At 54.1% G+C, this 21,083-nt stretch overlaps 1 protein-coding gene across 1 annotated transcript in view; it reads right to left on the reverse strand.

Annotated features, from left to right (window-relative positions):
- Window positions 1-21,083, reverse strand: part of LOC106048390 (ras-related protein Rab-10) — a 43,313-nt gene that overhangs the window by 16,201 nt on the left and 6,029 nt on the right. Inside the window, exon 2 of the mRNA XM_066995230.1 lies at window positions 3,428-3,488. Within this exon, the coding sequence (XP_066851331.1) occupies window positions 3,428-3,488 (61 nt within the window). The remainder of the gene's footprint in view (window positions 1-3,427; window positions 3,489-21,083) is intronic.

Genomic DNA, 21,083 nt, shown 5'->3' on the forward strand with positions numbered 1-21,083 from the left:
AATCCTGGCTTGATCCTTACTGAACAGCAACCTCCCTTTTAATAGCAGTAAGCTATCACGTTACTTATCACCTCTGGCAAGGTTTAGCTCAGCTTGACCTTGCTATTCCTGCTTTACTCCTATATATGTATTTTAGAGGTCAAGGCATGACTGAGATACTGCCATGTCTGCTCATTTTCCATACCCGAGACGAGGAAGGCAGCTAGCCTGCCTCGTACGAAAAGGAACAGTTGTATTAGAAAATGCCATTTTTATCTGTGCGCTGTAAAACTAATTGCCCATTGAGACTGCACCTCTACCCCAAGGAGTACAAAAGCCAGTATTAGTCACTTGTACTCCAGTGTCAAGGATTTTGAAGACATTGCAGGGCAGTAAAACACAATGGCCCAGCTTTGCAGGCAGGCAGAGAACAGCACAAGAAAGATTTAATACACGGGTGATGAAGGATGACATGCATCAGCGAGAGACAGGTCGATACGGTAATTTTGAACTGAGGAACAGCTTATTTCTATTGTTTTCTGCATGGGAAAAGAACCCCACTTCTCACCTACGTACACAACAAACGCTACAACCAAGTACTCGACCACTCCCGCTGATGCAGGATCCTCGTTCTGTTCGCTCTCGCCAGCGATGGCTCATTAAACACAGCGCCCTCGTAAACATCGAGCAACTTTATGTAAGGAAGTCCTCTGAATTTGGGAAGCAGCTAACATATCCTAAGCTAAGGTACAAAACGCTGTCACCGTTGTCATTCTGCAAACAGCTCAGTATCACTGTTCCGAGAAAAACCTCACATTAGGTACCAGTCTGGAGAAGCACCATTAGTAATAACGATGATGAAAACAGGAGTAACAAGAAATATAAAGAGAGGCCAAACCTGCCTTTGCTACCCAAGACGTTTAAGAATAAAACAGGCAGTCCGCAAGCAAGAGAACAGCATCATGGAAGGCTGGAATGGGAGCTGGTGGCGCCTTGGAGAGCCACGGCTGGGCGACGGCACCAAACCCAGCAGCTGCGGCCACGCAGAGAGAAACAGGGCGAAGGGAAACAGGGCAAGCACACCACGGGACAGCAGCTTTCAGGGAGGGGGAAACGTCACAAATGAAGCAGTGGTTGTTCCCCCCCTAAGTTCTGAGGATGGACGTGCTGCACGAAGCGTGCCTGACGCAGAAGCACGTCTGCAACGTAACACAAACTGAAAACCTCCAGGTGCTGAGCGTCTCTTCTCCTGCCCTTAACTGAAACCGACTGCTTTCTTTTCGTGGTCAGTTCGGTATCTTCTGATGAGCTTATTCAAGCACAGAGCTGTGTCCCAGCGAAGTTCCACCTATGGCTCAAAGACAAGTTTTGTTTTCATTCAGCTACGTTAGCTCCTGTGCCCTTACTTCAGGTACAAAAGCACGACCGTGCTCCGGGCACAAGAAAAGCTCTGGGTACAGCCTCAAGTTCACGTGGGAAACGTTTGCATCCCTTGCAAAAACTACGGTAGCGGGAGCGAGGTGTAATTCTGCAAACGTTACACAACCCCTACAAGTGCAGGGCGAGTTTAAGGACAGGAAGCGGTGGTTAAATATAGATGCGCTGCACAAAGCCTCCTCGCCAAAACACGCGGCTGTTCTGGCCAAATTAGCGTTGGGCAGAGCTCCTCATAAAGGCAAGGCTGCGCTGCGGCGGCTCGGACGGAGCCTAGATGCCCTGCTGGCTTTGGCTGATGTCGTTTTGGAATCATAAGTGCATGCTACAGGAGCTTTATTTTCCGCTTTCCAAGTCTCATTTCAAATGTGAACTTTCAAACTAGCAGGAACAAGAAGCACGCCTCTGTAGGTGCAGACAACACCCTCCCATCTCTGCAACATTGAAAGGGTGCAATTTCACAGAACTTGGCTCAACCAAAGCCCTCTTTTCCTTTCTCTAAGCCACTAAACCCCACAGTGCTCACAGCTTCATTGCAGTTTGCTTCTCTCTCTGTACACACGTTCCACATCCCCAGTATCCCCTATTTTCTGTCCTTCCATTTCATAACAACCCCATCCAACGCTGAGTTTAAGGCTTCCTTTTAAGTCACTCCAACGTTTGGCTCTACCGACAGCAAAGCCGCGTAACTCACAGCACCCAGGCTGCTGTGGGAACAAGTCAGGCACGGTAATTGTTAGAAGCTGTGCTTTGATCTGGGTTGGAAATCTGAACGCAGTCTAATGAGCTGCTATCGGAGCGAGAGATGCCCAGCAAGTCGATCGATGAAGCTCTATTACACCTGAATGCCTCTTTAGCTAATGCTCTCAGTCCCTTCCTTTTCGCTGCTCTGCTTTCAGCTCCCAGTTGATCTATACCCATCTTCCCGCAGACATCTCCATCTCGAACGCTGCCCTTGCGGAGCTGGTTACCCTTTGTGGCTCCCCGATGGAGCGCTCCAGCGCAGAGCTACTTCACCATCCACGCGCTTCTTCATCGACCCGCTGCGCAGTTCCTACAGCAAAACCAACTTGGGGAACTCGTTCCCTTGCCAGATACAAAGCAAAATAACCAAGTTGTCTGATTTCTTGCAGGACTGGGATATGAGAAACAGCTCAGAGAAGGTGCAGAAAGATAGATCCCAGGTGGCTGAACGATCATCCTTCCCGATGAACAGTCCTCGGGCACTGCAGCGACTGCTCAGCCAGAGGAAGAACAGAGCCAGAGTGCCGAGAGCTCTGCACCTACCCACACCCACACCCTCGGGCAGGACAAGATTTTTTATCAGTGGGGGACAAAAGGAGCAAGTTCTGGACTCTCAGTGCAGCTGGAGAACACACCAGCAATACACATACTCAGCTGAAGAGGGAGTTTTAATTAAAACGCAGGCAAGGAGAAGCCATTAGCTTCCTGACCTGACTTGTCACAGGGCTATTAAAATGGGAATAAAGAAAATCACTAGTTGGGCAGGCACAACAAGCTAAAGGAAAGCAGTGCAAGTTCTGCTTCGTGTTAGACTTTCCAGCAGGACAGCAGTCACACTTTCAGCCAGCTGAGAAACTCTCTGGTTTACTATGGAAAACTACGAAGTAAGTGCTGAGTGACTGCACTTCCTTGCTGACGCAGAGGAAGGCTACTAGTCAATTTAAAGTCCAAGATTTGAGGCGACTCCTAATTTAAGACTTCCAGTTTTAAACACCTCCCACTAAATCACAGACTACGAGGATCCTGACTTGCCACCAGCCTGCCCAACAGAGCAGCCCCGCTGCAGCGTCTGCAAGTCCAACACCCAGATCTCTTCCCCGTTTCTTGAACAGAGGTTAGGAGAGCTTTACTACTTCCAAAAATGCCCAACACCAGCACCGTTACATTCCTGCATGCAACCTCCAAAAAAGCAAACCCTTCTCCCAAAAACCTGCTGAAGGCGGCCGCCCAGCAGGATGCCACCGCGCAGCTTCTTGGGCCTGGTACTCACCAGATCTGCAGCTTGATCTTCTTTCCTTGTAATTCAACAGTTTTAATCTTGAAGTCTATCCCTAAAACAAACAAACAAATAAAAAAATTGGTATTTATTTACAAAAAAAGCAATTGCACATCAGCTCAGAACAGCTCCAGCCACAAGAAGAGCTTCTCCTCCTGCTGGCCCTCCTGGTGAGGGCGGGGTGCCCGCCAGGCTGGACGCAGGCAGGCGCCCTCCAACGCCCCCAGGGTGGCCCCAAGTGGCCAAGGGACACCGCCAGGTAACGCTCCTAAGGCCATGTGGTTTGCAAAACCTTTTACATTTCTTGCTTATTTCTAAGAAAAATGTCATTTTTTTTGCAAGTTTTTTGAGAACCTCCTAGAGAAGAAAATTTGGGCGTCTAGGTTTTAAAATGCTAACCAAAACAGCCAGCTTGCTTCTTGCTTTTTAAAAAGCATTTTCCCCCAAACAAGTAAGCCACAATATTTTGTGTATGCTGAAAAATGACATGAGATGTTGTGGAGATTTTTTTTTTTTCCTTTTTACGCTTTTATGCCTTAACCCTCGTGCTACCACCATTTCAACAAACTCCTCCAGAAAGCCTGGCTTTTTCCTGAGGTTCTCTCTCCTTCCTATTAATCTCGGTCGAGCAACCTACCTGTAAGAGCAACGCCAGGCACAGAGCTCAGCGCTCGCGACCCGCTCAGCACGGCTCGGGGCGGTCAGCACGTGGCAGGGCCCCGCACGGCAGCAGGTCTGGGGGGCTGGAAGAGCAGGGGACAAAGGACCGCTGTCCTGAGAAGACTCGGGAGAGGAGAAACCATCACACTGACTAGGGGCCGCTAGCCACGATCAGTCCTGACGCCAGCATTTGGGATTTTCATTACTAACTCTGGTGTCACGAATTGTCTACCAGAGCGAGAGGCACCGGGCAGAGGACGATCCAAATAAGAAATCAACGATCCCGAGGACAGAACAGAAACAGGGGGCGGCTGTCAGCACTGCAACATGCAGCATTACAGGCCTAGTAGCTGGTTATTTCTCCCGTGAGCGGAGCTGTTTCTGCGCAACAAAGAGAGAGGACAGACGGACGGCTAACGGGTGAGCATTTTACTTTCAGTGAGTAACCAGGAACCCACGCAATATTTGAGAATATTGCCAAGAACCAAGAACCAACCTGCAATATTTGCTAGGACAAGCAAATACAGTCTTGTGTGCACCTGCTGTGAAACCTCCATCCGGGACCGGGAAACACGCACATTGCTGGGTAAGACGCTGGTGAAAGCTCACTTTTGTACGCTCTTGTACTTTTTGCACGCTTGCAACGCGTGCGAACCGGTGGCTCCCCCAGAGCGACGCGGCACCAGGCAGGCTGGGCCCAGCACAGCTCCCCGTTTCGGGGACGTAAGGCTGCGCAGTGATTCACGCCAGGAGCTGTATGCAAGGCAGGAGCTGTTCACCAGCCCTAGGACGTCAGCCTGGAGCCCGCGCGCATCACTGTTGGGTACGTGTGCCATTTATTTCCCCGTTAGCCAGGCAGCACAGCGTTACTCACACTAAGTTACAACTGCGAAGCAGTACAGCTGCTGTCATACGTACCCGGCTTGGGAACCAGGCCGGCCGAACGACCAGAAGCACCCTTTAGCCCGAGTTTTACCATCCCCACGCGGTGCCATGCGCAGCCGAGCTGCTTTGCTGCGATGTGGCGCTCCACAGCAACGCTATCGGCGGTACCAAACCAACGCCCAGGGCGTTTGCCAAAAGATCTTAAATAAAGGTATTTTAGGCAGCGACACCTGCTCTCAGGTCCTGCCCGGGTAAAGCAGGATGTTTGACAGCCACTCGGTGCGTGCGTTAAGATAAAGCGAGCTGCTGACCTACCCAAACAAGTCAATTCTCCCCCGCGCCGAGAGGGATTTAGCTAGCTCTAACACTTGGGGATAAAACAAACCTCTGATTCCACGTTATACCCAGCTCCCGCTGCAATTGCAAGGTAATACCGGCTCAGCCTTCGAAGCAGAAGAGATGCTATCAACAGAGAGGACCGCCCGCCTCCAGCTGCCTTCCCAGTGGCTTTGGCAGACTGGAAGAGCTGGCCGTCGGCGTGGCCGCGATGCTTGCCCCAGGCCTCCCCAGCGAAGCGCCCGGCTCCGCAGTGCTGCAGGAACAGAGGCTTCGGAGAAAGCTCCTTACAGGCACCGAGCTTCCAGGAACACTCAAGTTCAGGAGAGAGTTTAAGATGGTAACAGGCATAAAAATTGAATGGCTTATTACTATCACAGGAGGGTAATGACAGAACTACTGAATTAAAGATGAGCACGAAATGAGTTCCTCATCAACTGTTGGTGAGATATTCACCAAATTCAACAGGGCAAGCTGGAACCCACAGAAAAACCTGGACGTACACAGCCAGCCCACTGCGCCTTCAAGACGATGATGCCTTTCCGAACAAAAACCTGGAATTTGCTGTGTTTCCGTACAGCTCACGGGGTTCAGCAAGGGAGCCTCCTCGTGGGAAGGCTGTCCAAGCTCTCTGGCTCACTCCTGGGAACTGCAAGCACCGGCTGCGTACAGCGACACCTACACAGGCCTAGGGCTGGCCAAGAGCTGATGGGTTTAAGAAGACAGGAGCTGTATCTGGATTCTTTCGGTTCCTGGCCCTGCGGTACCAAGGCCTGAGCACCAGCAGACCTCGCGGGGCGTGCACAGCCTCTGCTGTTCCAGAAACGCTGCCGGCCACCACCACGCGCCTGCCTGAGGGGGCGAGGAGCAGCACAGAGGCCAGGAGCAGATCTGGAAGGTGCAGCACCAGCCCTGCGCACCAGGCCACTGCGATCCAGCTCTTAAGTCTCTGTACCAGCAGCGGTTATCGCTGCCGCTCTCGAGAAGACATGCCAGCTTTGTCTGGGTAAGGGCACCCACCGAAGGTCCGGTGAACGCAGAGCTATTTCCTCATCCCTTCCGAGCTTCCACTGCTTCAGATGAAAGACGTTAACGAAGACCCAGGACTTGTGACAGCAGAACAGAGGACGTTAAATTCATAATCACCGCACCCAGTTATGTATCACTTTACACCTCCCCAGGCCCCTGCCAAGGTTCTGCAGAGATCCCTCTCCTCTCGCTAAATCACAATCCAATTATTCTTGAAAAGGGAAAGGCAGAAAGCCATCAGCACGAGAGGGAAGGGGAAAGTTATTTTGCAGTCCAGAGCGGCAGACGCCGAGCTGGCCCTCCGCAGCCAGCGGGGGCTCTGCGGGCATTCTCTGCGAACAAAGCCAGCATTGAGCCGGGGAGGCCGGGCAGCAGGAAGCGCAGCGCGGGGATGCTGCGGCACTGGGATGCTGATGGCGAACCTGCAGGGCAAGCGCCATCGACTTCCCATCACAAGCACCCTTGGTTACGTGCTACTTTGTATTTCATTTCAGTATTTGACTCGCAACTACGCTATAACAGCATCGTGTAATTGCAACTGGAAAAAGAACAGCAAGCGTGTACCGCTTCATACCCCAGTGTGTTCAAACCACCCACCTTTGTGCTCACAGGCTCTGGCACCAAGTGTTTTTCTTACTTGAACTCCGGCCACAGTCACATTTTCCAGTAAGACCGGACGGCCTCTTCTGCTCGCGTCCTTTTCCAGCCGGCAGCAACGCTGCAGCTCCTGGCCCGAGCCCCAGTGCCTTCCCCGGAGGCTCAGGGGTGCACCAAAACCCACCTCAGACAACCAGAGCAAGGAGAGCTCCGCCAAGCGCCTTAACGGCTGCAGGAGGACATAAACCTTACCTTCACCGCCAATGTTTCGGACATGCCAGCACAAGCAAAGCCGGGGTGACCACGCAGAAAGGCACCGACCTGCTACGCCTCCTTGAAACGCTTTTGAACGCATGAAGGGAGAAGGAAGCGCGGCCCTGCAGCCCTAAAACGTTCGTATTTAAATAGCAAAAAAAAGCAGTAAAAGACAGCTCAAGCAGGAAAATACAGCAGTGACGAAGCCTGCAAGTTTTTAAAATTACAAAACTAGCTCTGGGACAGAGACCTTTGCTGAGCTTGGCTCTTTTGCACCGAAGTTTCTGATTACGAGACCCCAGGATTCTCAAGGCAAACTTGATACAAGCTGGTCTTAAGCAGAAGATGACTTCTGGAACAAACTCCAAAGCCAGACGCTACTTTATTGAGTTTATTAACCTCTACAGTGTAACACAAATAAAAAGTGGTTCCTCCAACATCCCAGCGAGTAGCCTCCCAGGTACAGCTGAGAATTACAAACTCTGAGGTCAATCTAAGCCTTGCGTACGAGCCTTAACACTTCAGAACGCTATTTTATTAAGAATACGCAGACATTGGTGTTTGTTAGCAGTTTGTTATCATACTTAAGATCGAATATCTCGTAAGAAAGCTTCAGATGCAGATACACCTTCTCCTTCCACAGAAGGCCCAACACAGGCATATCGGACAAGATGCGGGAGCTCTGGTTTTCACCGAACTCTTGGGGATCTCAGTTGCTGCTTAGGCCTTTGAAAGGATTCACTCTACAGGGCAGAGTACTCTGCCCACACAGCATGAACACAACCGCCCCAACCACACGCAACAGCGCCAGTACCAGCACTATTTCTCAGCGGCCTTGCCTGCATGAGTTAAGCGACTAAAATCCCTACCCCTCCTTCACAGCTTTGCCACAGAGCAGTGTCAGTGCCCCAACACCGGGGCCTGGGACTGTGCCGCAACAATCCTTCACATTTGGTGCTAAAACAGGTGTTCTGGGCGCAAGATTCAGATAAAAAACTAGTTCAGAGAACAGCACACGCCACGCCAAGGATCGCTGTGTGCCCAGCTGCGCACGCACCACCCAACTCCAGCTTGGCAGAGACCCGTGGAAGTGCACGCACCGATCTCTCGTGAAGAACCTTATTTTAAAATAAGTCTTTGGATATAATGTCTTTTATATGCTTCTTAGTAAAACTTTAATTGAACTCTGCTTTGATACTGCAGTGCAAAGCAAAAAAACAAGCACCCACCATGCAGTGCCCCTGTAAGATCTGCATCTTGTTAACCGAGTCCAAGGAATCCTCAGCAGGTCTGCACGCTGGTCATGACTCAGACTGCTCTGGAAGAGAAACTCAAGGTGTTCACAGTCTCATCCCTTGGCAAAAGCTCGAGCGAAAGCAAAGTTTTATCATCGAGAGCAAAATTCAGCTGACAAGGTAAGCGAGAGGCAGCTCTAGGCCAGCTGGGACAAGCCTCACAGCCTCACGGCAACTCTTCCCGGAGCAGAGATCTGCCACCTCTGGCAGAAAGCACGGCTTTCAGCTACAGAGGAGGGAAAGCTCTCGTAACCAGTCTCTACGCAGAGCTGGAACCCACGTCCTCCTCCCCGGCTGCTCACAGCTTGCGTGGACTTCTCTATCTACCAGGTAAATCTCTTCAGCTCTTAATTCTTCGTGAAGTTTTCTTTCCCAGGAGATAATTGTAATGGAACAATAAAAGGATTCGCTAGACAAAGTCTCGAGCTCCTGCTCACCCCAAGCCCGAATGAGATCACCGGAGACAATGCAGAAACCTGAACGTCAGGCTGACTTTCAGGATGACTTGGTTTCTTTTGGGCGATGTCGAGAAACTGCAGGTCCACGTAAGGGACTTGTACTTCAGGTCACATCAAGTTTGTCTAGCGAGACATTTATTCGGCAGGAACGGAGATCTCTTGCACCTGAGCTGCTTCTCTTTGCCCCGGTCACACCAAACACGTTCGGCTGCGTGGGGAAGGGGCAGCGCGGGGAGACGGGAGGAAGGCAGCGCGGCCACAACAGAAAACCAGTGGCCGAGCCACAGCCATGGGGAGGGAATCGGCACCTCCGGGCCTGGCAACGCGCACACGCGCGGTGCTGAGCCCAGACTGAGCAGCACTATCGATCCTGCTCGTAGCTCTGTAGGAAGGCGTACGAAGAGCTGTCCTCTTGGTCTCACAGCGCTGCAGCTGCCCTCCTGCCCAGCTTTCAAAGGGATGTAACCTCAGGAGCCGAGTGCGTGAGGCTCGCTGCCTCTTCCAAGGGAAAGCTCACTTCGTACACACACTTGCTGGTTTTCTTTTGCGCTCGTGTGTACCTACAGGCAGCACAGGCGGCTCCCAGGTACGCACGTATACACGGGAGGCCGGATCTTTTCCACACTCAGACGTGGCAAAGAATTCTTCGAAGCAGCAGAAACCCTAGCACTGTTCAACACAAACCCACCAGCAACACGAACAGCTCCCACCTCGTTTTGGAAAGGTGAGAACTAAGATCGCTGAACGCACAGGTTGCAAAAATCACAATCCGCAGAGAGCCCTCGGTGTCACGGCCCCACCAAGCTCCGCTGTCACTCTCGAGGAGCGCCGCAGGTCCTCAGGGATCACCTGCCGCAGGACACAGACGGGTCACGCAGCCCTCGTGGGCTGGAGGCCTCGGGACAGGACTCGATGCAGCTCGTTTCCGAAGGAGAAAGAGGAACGAGGCACCTCTGGCCTCACTGTGGTGCCGGCCCAGGCTGTGCTCCCTGCCCGCAGATGGGGGAGCCGGGGAAGGATCAAAGGAAGGAGCTGCACGGCAGAAGAAAAGCCCCATGCAGGCAAAAGGTGTGGTTAGTACAGTTACAAGCACGATCCCAGTTCCTCCCCTTGAAAAGACTGGTGCAAGCTTCATCTCAAATCGACTTTCACATCTCCATTCCAACAAAAACAGCTACACCACCTGGAGACTAACGCACGGAGGAAGCCACGCTCTCCGGCAAAGTTTCTCTTGACCTCCCACTAAAACCTGCAAGCGCACCAAGCACCGCGGGCACCTCCGAAAAGACAAAGCAAAAACGAGGCATCTGTATAAAAGAAAGGTAGTAATGCATTTCGTAGCTGATAGGCATTTCACGGCACCGTTCAGAACTTTTTTCAAAAGTTAACAGGGTGCTTCTGAACTTGCCTGCTCTGGTTAGGGGATGGAGCAGGGTGGGAGGAAAACAGGGAAAAGGAGAAGGAAACCACACCAGGTAGCAGCCACCAGTCAGCGCTGGTGTGTCATGGGTTTGCCTGGGGTAGTTAATTTTCATCATATGAAGCTGTGCTTTGGGTTTTTGATGCAAACCGTGGTGATAACACACGGATGGATTGGTTGCTGCAGCTTGCAGGGAGCCGAGCGAGGAGCCCGGGGTGCACAAGGAGCCGGGAGGGGACAGAACCAGGACAGCCGACCCCCAGGGACCAAAGGGATGTCCCATCCCAGAGGGCGTCCTGCTCAGCAATAGAAGCTGGGGGAAAGGAGGAGGAAGGACGGGATGTAGGGACGACGGCGTTTTCCCAAGCAGCCGCTACGCGTGCCAAGCCCTGCCTTCACTCCTGCCTGCCGACGGGGAGCAGGGAACGAGCTCCTTGCTTTGCTCTTCTCGCACATGCGGCTGTTGTTGGCCTGGTGAGCTGTCCTTATCTCAGCCCACGAGTTCTCGCCCCTTCACCTTCCCCGTTCTGTCCCCCCAGCCCACCTCAGGGGGGAGCGAGGGGCTGGGTGGTGCTGAGCTGCCTGCCAGGCTAAACCCCAACACCGCACTCTTGTCCTGCTCACACGATAATTTTAGTTTCTCTGCAAAAAAAAAAGAATTTTAAGCCTTAATACAGCAAGCAGCTTACTGCGCAATCAGAGCAACACAGCCAGAGGTGGATGGAGACCAGAGCAGGCCAACACAGACCTCTTCCCAGCCGAATACCTGGGGTCCAGCAGCCTGACTTCTGCTGTTAGCCTACGGTAACTCCAAACAACCTGCTGCAAATCAAAATAAGCTATAAATAACTCGGTGTACCCACCGCACACACGCTGTTAGGACAGCAGCACTCGGTAACTGAACTTTAACCACTGCCAGCCCCGCACCGCGTGCCAGCACCACGAGTGCCCGTCCCGAGTTAACCCTCGGGAGCGGTCAGCAGGGCCCGGGGGGCCGAGCTCCCGCTGCAGCCTGCAGCCTCCCCTGCTCCAGGCCGAGCAGCCCCAGCTCTCGCAGCCTCTCCTCACAGCACGGGGGCTCCGGGCCCGGCAGCACCCTGGGGGCCCCGGCCTGGGCTCTCCCCAGCCCAGGTGGAAGAAGCCGCCGCCCCCTCGGGACCACCCTGCAGGCAGCACCCAGCCCCATGACACCACTGAGCCGGGATCCAGGCGCTTTCCCATCCCTTTGGCACGGGACTGCAACGTCCCAGCCGGGTTGCACGGATGCTCTCCCTGCCCACACCAAAAGCCTCGGTAAGGTCAATGCCCGTCGCTGTGCGCTCACCCAGGGATCTAGCTGTTTCAGCGGAGACGACAATTCGGATGGCGAAGCATGATTGCCCTGCTAAATGCACGCTACGGCTCCCAGTCACCTTGGCCTTCGCAAGCTCGGAAATGGCTTCCACGAGGACCCACCTCCTGTTGTTCAGGAAGACTCCTCGGACCTCTTGGCTGCCTTTGCTGTCCTTTCCTAAATCGTTGTTTCCGAGATTTTTGACATTCGGTGACCAGGAGCGTGACACAGGACCAAAGCTATAAGCAGACCATTTGGTAGAATCACAGAATCCTGGAAAGGTTTGGGCTTCAGGGTCACTTCCAACCCAGCTAACGCCAACCCCCTGCCCCCAGCCCAGGCTGCCCCCAGCCCCATCCGGCCCGGCCTTGGGGTACCCCCAGCTCCTCGGGGCAGTTTCAGCGGCAGCAACACAAAATCAGTGAGTTCATCGGTTCCACCTGCCCTGCACTAAGGCTTTGCAGCGCAGTGTGCAAACCAGAAGAGCAGCAAGGACTCACTCGTCCTGCTCTGCAAGGTTTCAAGTCATGACAGCTTAGCGCTTACGTAGTCACACCCGAACAAAGAAACACCTATCTCTATGAAATCTCCAGAAACGCACACTTGGTTAATTCCAGGAGTCTTAGAAAGCTCCGCACCGACTGGGCACGGGAAGACAGCCACGGCGGCAGCGCCCTGTTTGAGAGCTGAGTTCTCACCGAGCTGGACACGTGAGAATGGTAACGAGAAACCATCTTCATGGTTTAAACCACGCTTCAATCAGTTTAATTCTGCCGGCCACAACCGATGATGAGATTAGTTTTAGACTTCTTTGCTCCTCCTTCCCCATACATCCAGTCACTGCTGTCGGTCCTCCCGTCCCCGGCTCTGTAACTCGGAGGCTTCTCCCTTCAGGAGGGACCTTCCCCGTGCTCCGTGAGCCGCCCGCTCATTAAGCGAGGCGCTATTTGCGTAACCAACTAATGCCTTGCCTTGGCTCCCTCCTTTCAGGGAGCACCCCCTCCTTTGTCACAGAGTGACCAGCCTCTACCCACACCACCTTGACAGCAAATTATACGGAGCAAGTTTGTCTTAGCGATGTTTGAAATAAGCCCAACCTATGGAGGAGACCAGCTGTACCTCCAACTAAGGACCCACGGGAGAATCTCGGGTTTGTCTCTGTGCATGAAGTACCCCCAAAACTGCTGTTGCTGTAGAGCAGCTATCAGGAAAAGTCGTTGTGACCAGACGTCTTGCTCGCTGTGTATCTTAAACCACTCACGTACTCATAGCTTCTCCTTCGAGGAATGCGGTAGATTCTCTAAATCCAAAGAATCAACTTGCCTTTCATGTTTAGAACCAGATCTGCTAAACTAGAGATCCTTAAAAAAACGCCAAAAACGTAAAAGCTTGCTTCCTTTCTCGATGGACCGATGAAGTCCAACAGGACCTGAAACTCAGGCGGGAGTTGAGCTGAACATCGGGTTTCCGTAAATCTCCCTTGAAGCAGATTTTCAGTCCCTCCAAATCATTCCCACAGCTCTTTCCTGAACCCTCACTTTTTTCAGGACGACTTTGTACTAGCTTTATAAACCTCTTCACAGCCTCATTTTCACTATTACCGCATCAATACATTACCAACCCTGGAATGTATCCGTAAGGGAGACTGCAGGCCAGCAGCAGCAGTGCTGCTGCCAGATCATCCCCTCCCAATTATTAATTCTTAACGAAGCAGATGACAATCCTGTGAGGCAGCAACTCCAGTGTGACCTACATTCTTCCAGCCCAGATGCCTGCGCTCGTTGTGCTTCCAGATGCTGTCTCACATTCCAAACAAGTAACCGAAATAAGACCGGCGTTGCAGGGATGCTGGATTTATGCAAATCACCTCGACCTACCGATAAGGGGGACCCAGCTGAATATTCATTTGGGTGACAGATCCGCCCAAATGGCTTTTTATCATCCCCCCGAAAACCACAGAAGGCCATTGTCATCCAGCCTGACCTCTTATCTGAGAAAGGCCGCATTCTTTGAATTCATTCACGTCTTCGTAGTTTTCAGGAGGAGGGGATCTTCGCTCTGCTGCGGCTTCACCAGAGCTTTCCAAGCCGGCTGCCCCACGGTACGGCCGCAGCCCAGAGAGCAGCAGCAACGTTCAGGTTTACAAGATCCAGACCGACACTTTCCTAACCTGAAGTTCTTTTTGAAGTGCTCCCACTTCCCTTCAAAGCGGCAGGCGAGCTGTAAGCATGCAAGCCTCCTTTGTGCATCAGTCAGTTCAAGGCTGAATATTAAATCTAGGTCAAGACGACAGCCTTCCAGCGCGCCAGAAACTCTCTTCCCTCCTAGCCTCACTCGAAACCTCCTCAAAGATCAGAGATTTGTATGAAAACCGCGGGTTAACATCTACATCTTAACTCTGGAGTAAACCACCACCAAAGTCAGTATCACTACCAGAAACTCTTTAAGAGCACTTGAGGGCAACATTCAAGTGAGAAACGTCAAGCAGTCAAGGACAGAGGCAGAGGCGTTGTGAATTGTTTATTCCATACACCAATCTTTTTTTTAAATACAGATTGTATTTAAAAAACTGGCAATTGTCCACGCATTCAGGACTCAGAAGGCTCTAAGGAAGCAAACGGTGTTAGGAAATCTGGGATTCCACGCGGCTGTTTCTCTTGAAGTGGCACCGCTCAGGTGTTTGACGGATCGCTTACAACGAGCAGTGCCGCTCACCCCCGCAACCGGCGTTAAAGCAGCCAGCCCAAGCAAGCAGCGGGTCAGGCAGGCGGCGTCACCCTTCGGCTCACAGCCGTAGCTGGGGTCCCACCCCGTGCATCTGCCTGGGAGATGTTCTAAAACATCACTGCCACGCTCAACAGCGAAAGGGACAGTGACTTCTAGGAACTCCACACATCTCAGCTCCCTCACTGAATTTATTCCCTGCACACACCTAAATACCGACCCACAAACCAAAAGCTAAGAACGAAGTTTACTTGCGAAGATCGCTACACAACACACCATTCCTGTAAAATTAGGATAACGACATCTCCAGGGGAGGAACTAAGGTATGTGAGCTTAAAAACACCGATTAGAGGTGCCTCGCTGCAGGCCTGTAGGGAGAGGTACCTTAACGAAGCAAGGCTGCATCTACAGGAGCTCCAAACAAGCCCGTTCCCGGCGCTGAGGGGTGTGATGGCCCCCACGTCCAAAGGGTGGGGGAAGCTGCACGTGCATTCATGCCTCAGCACTTCAAGCCACAATTTGGGCGATCAACAAACGCACCACCGGCGGTTTACGTTGACAGAGACAGCTGAGGAGGTACGGAAGCAGCACCTGCCTTCCCATCCCCGGCAAAGCAACCTGGGGGGAGCACCGGGCTGCTGCAGCCCTACCCACCAGCACCGGCCCCGCAGCGCCTCCGGGGCACGAAGCGCCAAGCAGCACGGCACGGCCCCGTCTAACAGCCGGGGGACGGCAAGCAAAGATCACGGGGCCACAACTGCAACCAGCCGGGTGTTGGTGGCACAGTTCTGATCTCTTGGTTCTCACCTGAGAGCCTGGGCAAGGCTCAGGAGATGAGGAGGTAACCGGGGCAAGGAGCGTTTCCCGAAATGGATGCAGACACCGGGCCCCGGGCATCAATCCCAGAATCGTCTAGGTTGGAAGAGACGTCCAGGATCACCCAGCCCAACCTCTGAGCTAACCCTAACAAGTCCTCCTCTACACCGTATCACTGAGCTCTACATCTGAACGTCTTTTAAAGACCTCCAGGGATGGTGACTGAACCAAGTTCCCCCCTAAACCAGATCACTAAGAAGTGGCAGCTGCTGCCAGCACTTGAACTCTGGCCCATTTAACTTGTAAGCATCACTCCAGTTTACCACTTGTGAGCATGACTCCAGTTTCCCTGTTCAAAGCACGACAGCCATGAATTCCGGCTGCAGCAAGGCTCCCTTACGCTCACACCCAGCACACTGAAGTTGAGATCCCAGAAAACGGTTCGGTCTCACCTTGGTGCCAGTAACCTGCCACAGAGGATGGGGACAGAAGCCATTTTCAAGGCAGCACCGGTTATGAAGCCTTCTCAGCCTCTCCTCCCTCACTCATTAATAAGCATTAGTTCGATTTTTGTCTAACGGAGTCCAAGTGTGCGCAGCCTGTAACGCTCGGTGACGGTCCTTGGCGGGGCGCATGGCGCAGAAGGGTTGGAGGGGGACACAAAGCAGGCGGCTCAGCCAGCGAGGGTCCCACAGGGCAGCATTCACTTCAGCATTTTCCTCCTGGGGATGGAGTTCCAAGAAGTCACGTGGAAGTACAGTTCCAATACCCATGGAAAAAAAAAAATATCTCTGCTCAGAAAGAAAACTAAAGCTTCCTGTTGACACCACCTACACTGCCGCTTCGGTCCGTGAAACCCCGAACAGTTTCAGTTTCGGCACAAGCCTTTACTTCTTCCAGAAGAAAGAAACTTTCTCATTTTGTTATTCCAGAGGCTAAACCTTACACAAGGCTCCCACAACCAAAACAAAAGAAAATGAACAAAGGAGCTATTTTAGTGATCTTTTATGCATACCAAGAGACAAGAGAGACAATAAGGTTTTTATTCGCAAGGTAGTAAGGAAAAAAAGGCAAAGCTCTTGCAAGAACCACTACTTCAGAGCTGTTCCGTGCAGCAGTAACTCTGCTGAGTGTCGCTTAATTCCAGCTCTGCGGGCTGACTGCCCCCGCAGGACGTAGCGACCACGGGGAGTTCTGTCCGAAACCACCCGGCACACACGCTAGGGGTGTTCAGGTTCGATTGCATCTGATTCAATCACTTCTCATGGGTGCCTCAGCCTACTTACGCTATATTCGCCAGCTCGAAAATAAACACGGCGCACGAATCTGCTTTCATGCACGCCGCTGCTATTTGTGAAGCAGAAGATCTGTCACTACTCGCTGTAACAGTAATTCTGTCCTCAAGTTACATAAAAATAAAACTCAAGTCGCCACCTACCCTGGCTACTTTCTACTCACCAGCTTGAGGAGAAGGCTAGCACAGACAGGCGGCGAGCGGACCCATCCTGTCTGCCTGAGCAGCGGCAATAGCCGCGTGAAGCTTTCAGAAGCGCGTTTAGTTGAGGGCCAGGCAGTTCCCGCGTTCGAAGTTTTACACATTTTCTCTGGTGAAACAGTCTGGGAAGCTGCCTCTTCCAGCCCACTAGAAGGAACGCACGTACTTGTGACTTACTGCTGGAAAAACGGGTTTCTTTCACTAAAAGCAGTGAATGCTGCCACTATTCAGGAACCTACCCTGCTGACTCCAGCTACCTGGAGCACAACGGGGCGGCCAGCACGGGGCTTCCACTGCGGGAGGCAGCGCTGCCAGGAGCAGCGGGGCCGGCGACGGGCTGTGACCCAGGCCCTTCTGCCAGAGGCTTGCAATGCAGAGCTGCGGGTTAAGGCCGCGCCTACGATTTCCTACAGGGACTCCGAAGAACGGCGCTGTGCGCGGTGTTAAATATAGCACGCGCAAACTGGAGCTTCGTGGCTCGTACGACACGGGCGCGGGTCGGTCTGCACGTGCCTGAAGCAGCCGCCGTGCGATTTAGGGTGCTCTCCGTTACTGAGTATCAGCATGTACATTTACTCCAACATCCAGGTTTCGGAAAAAGCTTTAATTTATGAACCCTTCAGCATCAAGAATCAGAAGCCTTCGCAGAGGCGAAGCAGTGCAGGTGTTTATCTCTGGTTTAAACCAATTCCCACATTCTAAGACCATTCCCACACTGCGAGCAGCTGGCGACGCCCCCTCGCTCACCCCACGGAGACCAAGTTCTACGCCAGCAGACGTTTCCACCCAACCTCTTGAAGTTCTCCAGTGAGCACAAAGATGAGCAGCAACGGTCCCGGGCTATTTAGCAGGAAACCTGAAGCAAAGGAGGAAAAAAAAAACGCCCACTGCTGCACTACTGCCCAGAAGCATCACATTTGTCAGGACGTTTTTATCGCCTTCAGTAATTATTACTGATCCTGCTACACTCAAATTGAACTCATGGAAAGAGCCCGAGAAACAGGGATCACGTACCTTTGAGGGGGGGTGGAAAGAACTGGGAGAACGCCATCAGCACTGCCTAGCTTCACAAGTTCCTCCTACCCCAACACCGTGGCCTCTCTCCCAAGGCAGCACCGGAGGCCACGAGACTCGCTCGGATGCTCCCAGTTTGCTGCACGCCGCAACGAGGCCGGTCACGCCTCGTCTGCAGGAGGAAAAAAGCCTCGAGCTAGCACCGCGCAAACCCTCAGCCCCAGCAAAAGGGCGCCGTGTGCCAACCGACGAGAGAAGACGTGCGCTCACAAGACAGCTCCGGAGACTCCCGCTTTCCACTCCCACGGAGTAAATCCCTTTCCCCTTGCCCTGCAGGGAGCCAGCGGAGGTTGCACCGTCAGCTGTCCTGTCCCAGCACGGGGCTCCCGACAGCACCCGTCCTGCGGCTCAGCATCCCACTGCAACGCCGAATGGGGCTGCGATGGAAATCGATGTCAGGACATACACAAAGAATCCAGGTTAAGGGAGAATTTTAGCGACAGCTGGACCAGCAGCACCACAAGTCTCAGGGGCTGAAACCGAGGGTGACAACAGCGCTGGCCACAGAGGGAACGCTGACGGTCCCCCAAAAGCTAGGTGAGGAGCACTCGAAGCGGCTCAGAGCAAGACGTCACTGCCTTCATCTGTTGCCTCTTCCACCTCTTAAACTTCGGCAGGAGCTCTTCACAAAGCTGGGGCCATTACCCAACGCCCAAAGACCGAAGGGAGCTCCTCAGACCTCCAAGGGGAATCCCTCCAGACCGCAGCGCTCCCGATCGCAGCCAGCAGCGGCTCCAACACTGCGAGTTCAGCCCCCCCCAGGCCCCGTCCTGGCAGCCAGGACCGACGGCCACAGGCGTGGAGCCGGGAGCGAGTGCTTCTGACGCAGCACCTCGAGCAGGGACACGTTAACTCGGGATGCTCAGCGTCCCTTCTGGAGAGATCTTCCTTACCCCAAGGGCAGCAGTCCCCTCGGCTCTCTGCACTTCTTGTCCAGCTGCACAACAACGCTTCCACATCTGCTGCTTCTTGCCCCAGTGCCCGAACTGGGGGCCACATCCTCCCGACTGGATTGAGGCAAGCAGCTCGCTGGGGCAGGCCGCACGGCCAGCACTGGGACATGTGTCCTGTGCCACACGGCCACCACCAGCAGCCTCGCGCTGTCACAGGGGGAGTTCCTGAGACCCCTCTGTGCAAGCCACCAGCGTTTCTGTCCACCAGCCCCGGTCACCAAACCAGGAACGAGAAGCGCAGACGTTCCGGAGAACTCACACCGGGGCCGTGCTGTGCCACGCACGCCAGCAGCAAGCACGGAGCCCGCAGAGCTAGCGGCGCTACCTCTGTTTTTGCCAGAAACTCCAGCAGTTTAAAAAAAAAAAAATGCGTTTTGTTGTTTACTGGCAAGATCAAAAAGTTGGGCTGAGATGAAAGCACGGCACGCCGAACGACACGGACGTGGTGGTGGAATCCACCGAGCCAACAATTAGACAGCTACACTGACGCCGCGCTTCTGAGCTTCCCCCGAAGTGACGGAGAGGCGTATGTGCTGCCACGTTCGGACGGATGGGAGCTCTGATTTCACCTCATCCCAGTCGCAGGAGCCCCAACAGCCAGCCCGCGCCGACAGCTCAGCCTCTAACGAGCCGGTCACGCTGCAAGAAACCCCCTTCAGAAACAGGAGCGAGGGGGTAAGGCGCAGGCTGCAGGCTGTGGGAGCACAGAAAATTAAGACTGCTACCTGAGGAACTGGTAGCGCCTTGATGCTGCTACCAGCACGTTCAGCTTTTTTCTTACTCGTGGAAGTTCAGACATTTATTATAGATCTGCAACAGTTCTAGAAGGGCAGCGAAGTCGGCTAGCCACAGGGAAGTCAGCTGCCACGGGGTTCGGTGGCGAGGAAGGACCAGGAGCGTGGCAACATCAGGAGGGCAGGAGGCAGGGGAGAGGACGTCAGTCACTGTCAGAGCTCGGCACGGTAACTCGCGTGTCCAGATGCCTCACGTCAATAACCGACCGTCTCGAGTACAGATGATTCGTCTTACTTGAGAGGACAGACACGCCGGTGGGACCAGGGGAAGCCAAACCCACCTCAGAAGCAGGGACAGCTTCTGGTCAGGATGAGGTGCGTGCTGCTGAGGGCTTGCTGCCGTAACGGAACAGAAACCAGTCTGATCTCATCAGCCACAGAGGAGACGAAGACTCGACAAGACCAGCTCCAGCGAACCCCCTGAGATCCTCGTGAAGCCGAGGGTGGGCAAGGGCCTTGCCCCAACCTCACGCGGAGGAACAGCACCGCCCACCCGGGCGGTCCCACCTTCTGGGGGCTCCGAAGCTCAGCTCCGGGGCCAAGGCCCGCTCGGGGAGGTGCCGATCGCAGCCCCGTCAGACCACAGCGCAGCACGCCACCCGACTCGCGTCACCTGGAAGAGACGTTTCCAGCACGCCCCTCTTCCGATGAATGCTTCGGCGGATCCGGGATCTGGAGAGCTAGCCAGCAGCCTGAACGCACAAGGTGCCAGTCAGGACGGCATCCTCGAGGAAGGGGCTGTACAAGCAGAGGTGTCGGCGTAGGCATTCGGCGCGTAGCAGCGGCCAAGCTAGCAGGCCTCTCCCGGGGAGCGCCAAGTCACACTGAGGAAACGAGAGACACCGACGGGCGTCTCTCCACGCAACGCAGCCCAGAGCAGTCACAATCCCAGCGGGAAAAAGCCTCGAGTTGTTTCAGCTACAGAAAGGCGCAGGAACACGCAGGGCCTTCGACTTCGACCCACATACGACTTCTAGTCGCGCCCACACGGAGCAGAAAGCCCCGCGCGGCTAACGCGGCCCTGAAGCGCCGGAGGCGACGCGCAGCAGCCCCCGCTCGCTCTGCAGCCCCCGCCCCACCGCACGGGGATCTCCCACAGCGCCGGGCTCCGAGGGGCCCCTCGTGCAGGGCGGCGTTCGGGGCACCCCGCGTTACGCAGACCCGACGCTTCCACGCATCACCGGGTCCCTCAGCCGAAGGGCCGCAGGGCACCGCACGCAAGCGGCTCCCGGCCCATCTCCCTGCATCGCCCTGCCTGGCAGGGCTCGGCCCCAGGCAGGACAAGGCTCCCCCAGCCGCCGTCCTTCCCCGGGACCCCCGGCTCTTCCTCCGCTACGCGGCCAACACGCAGAACTCGCTGCCCTTCCCCGGCTCCGGGATGGAGGCCAAGGGCGAGCTGCTGCCAGGGCAAAGCCCTGCGTTGCTGCTGCCTCAGCACTCGGGGCGGCGGGGGCTAAAGCAGAGACCCTCCCAGTCAGGATTTCTTTTTTCCTGTCCCCCAGTTAAGTATTTATCAGTGGACTCTC

Source organism: Anser cygnoides, chromosome 3 (genome assembly GCF_040182565.1).
Source record: "Anser cygnoides isolate HZ-2024a breed goose chromosome 3, Taihu_goose_T2T_genome, whole genome shotgun sequence".
NCBI classification, from domain to species: Eukaryota; Metazoa; Chordata; class Aves; order Anseriformes; family Anatidae; genus Anser; species Anser cygnoides.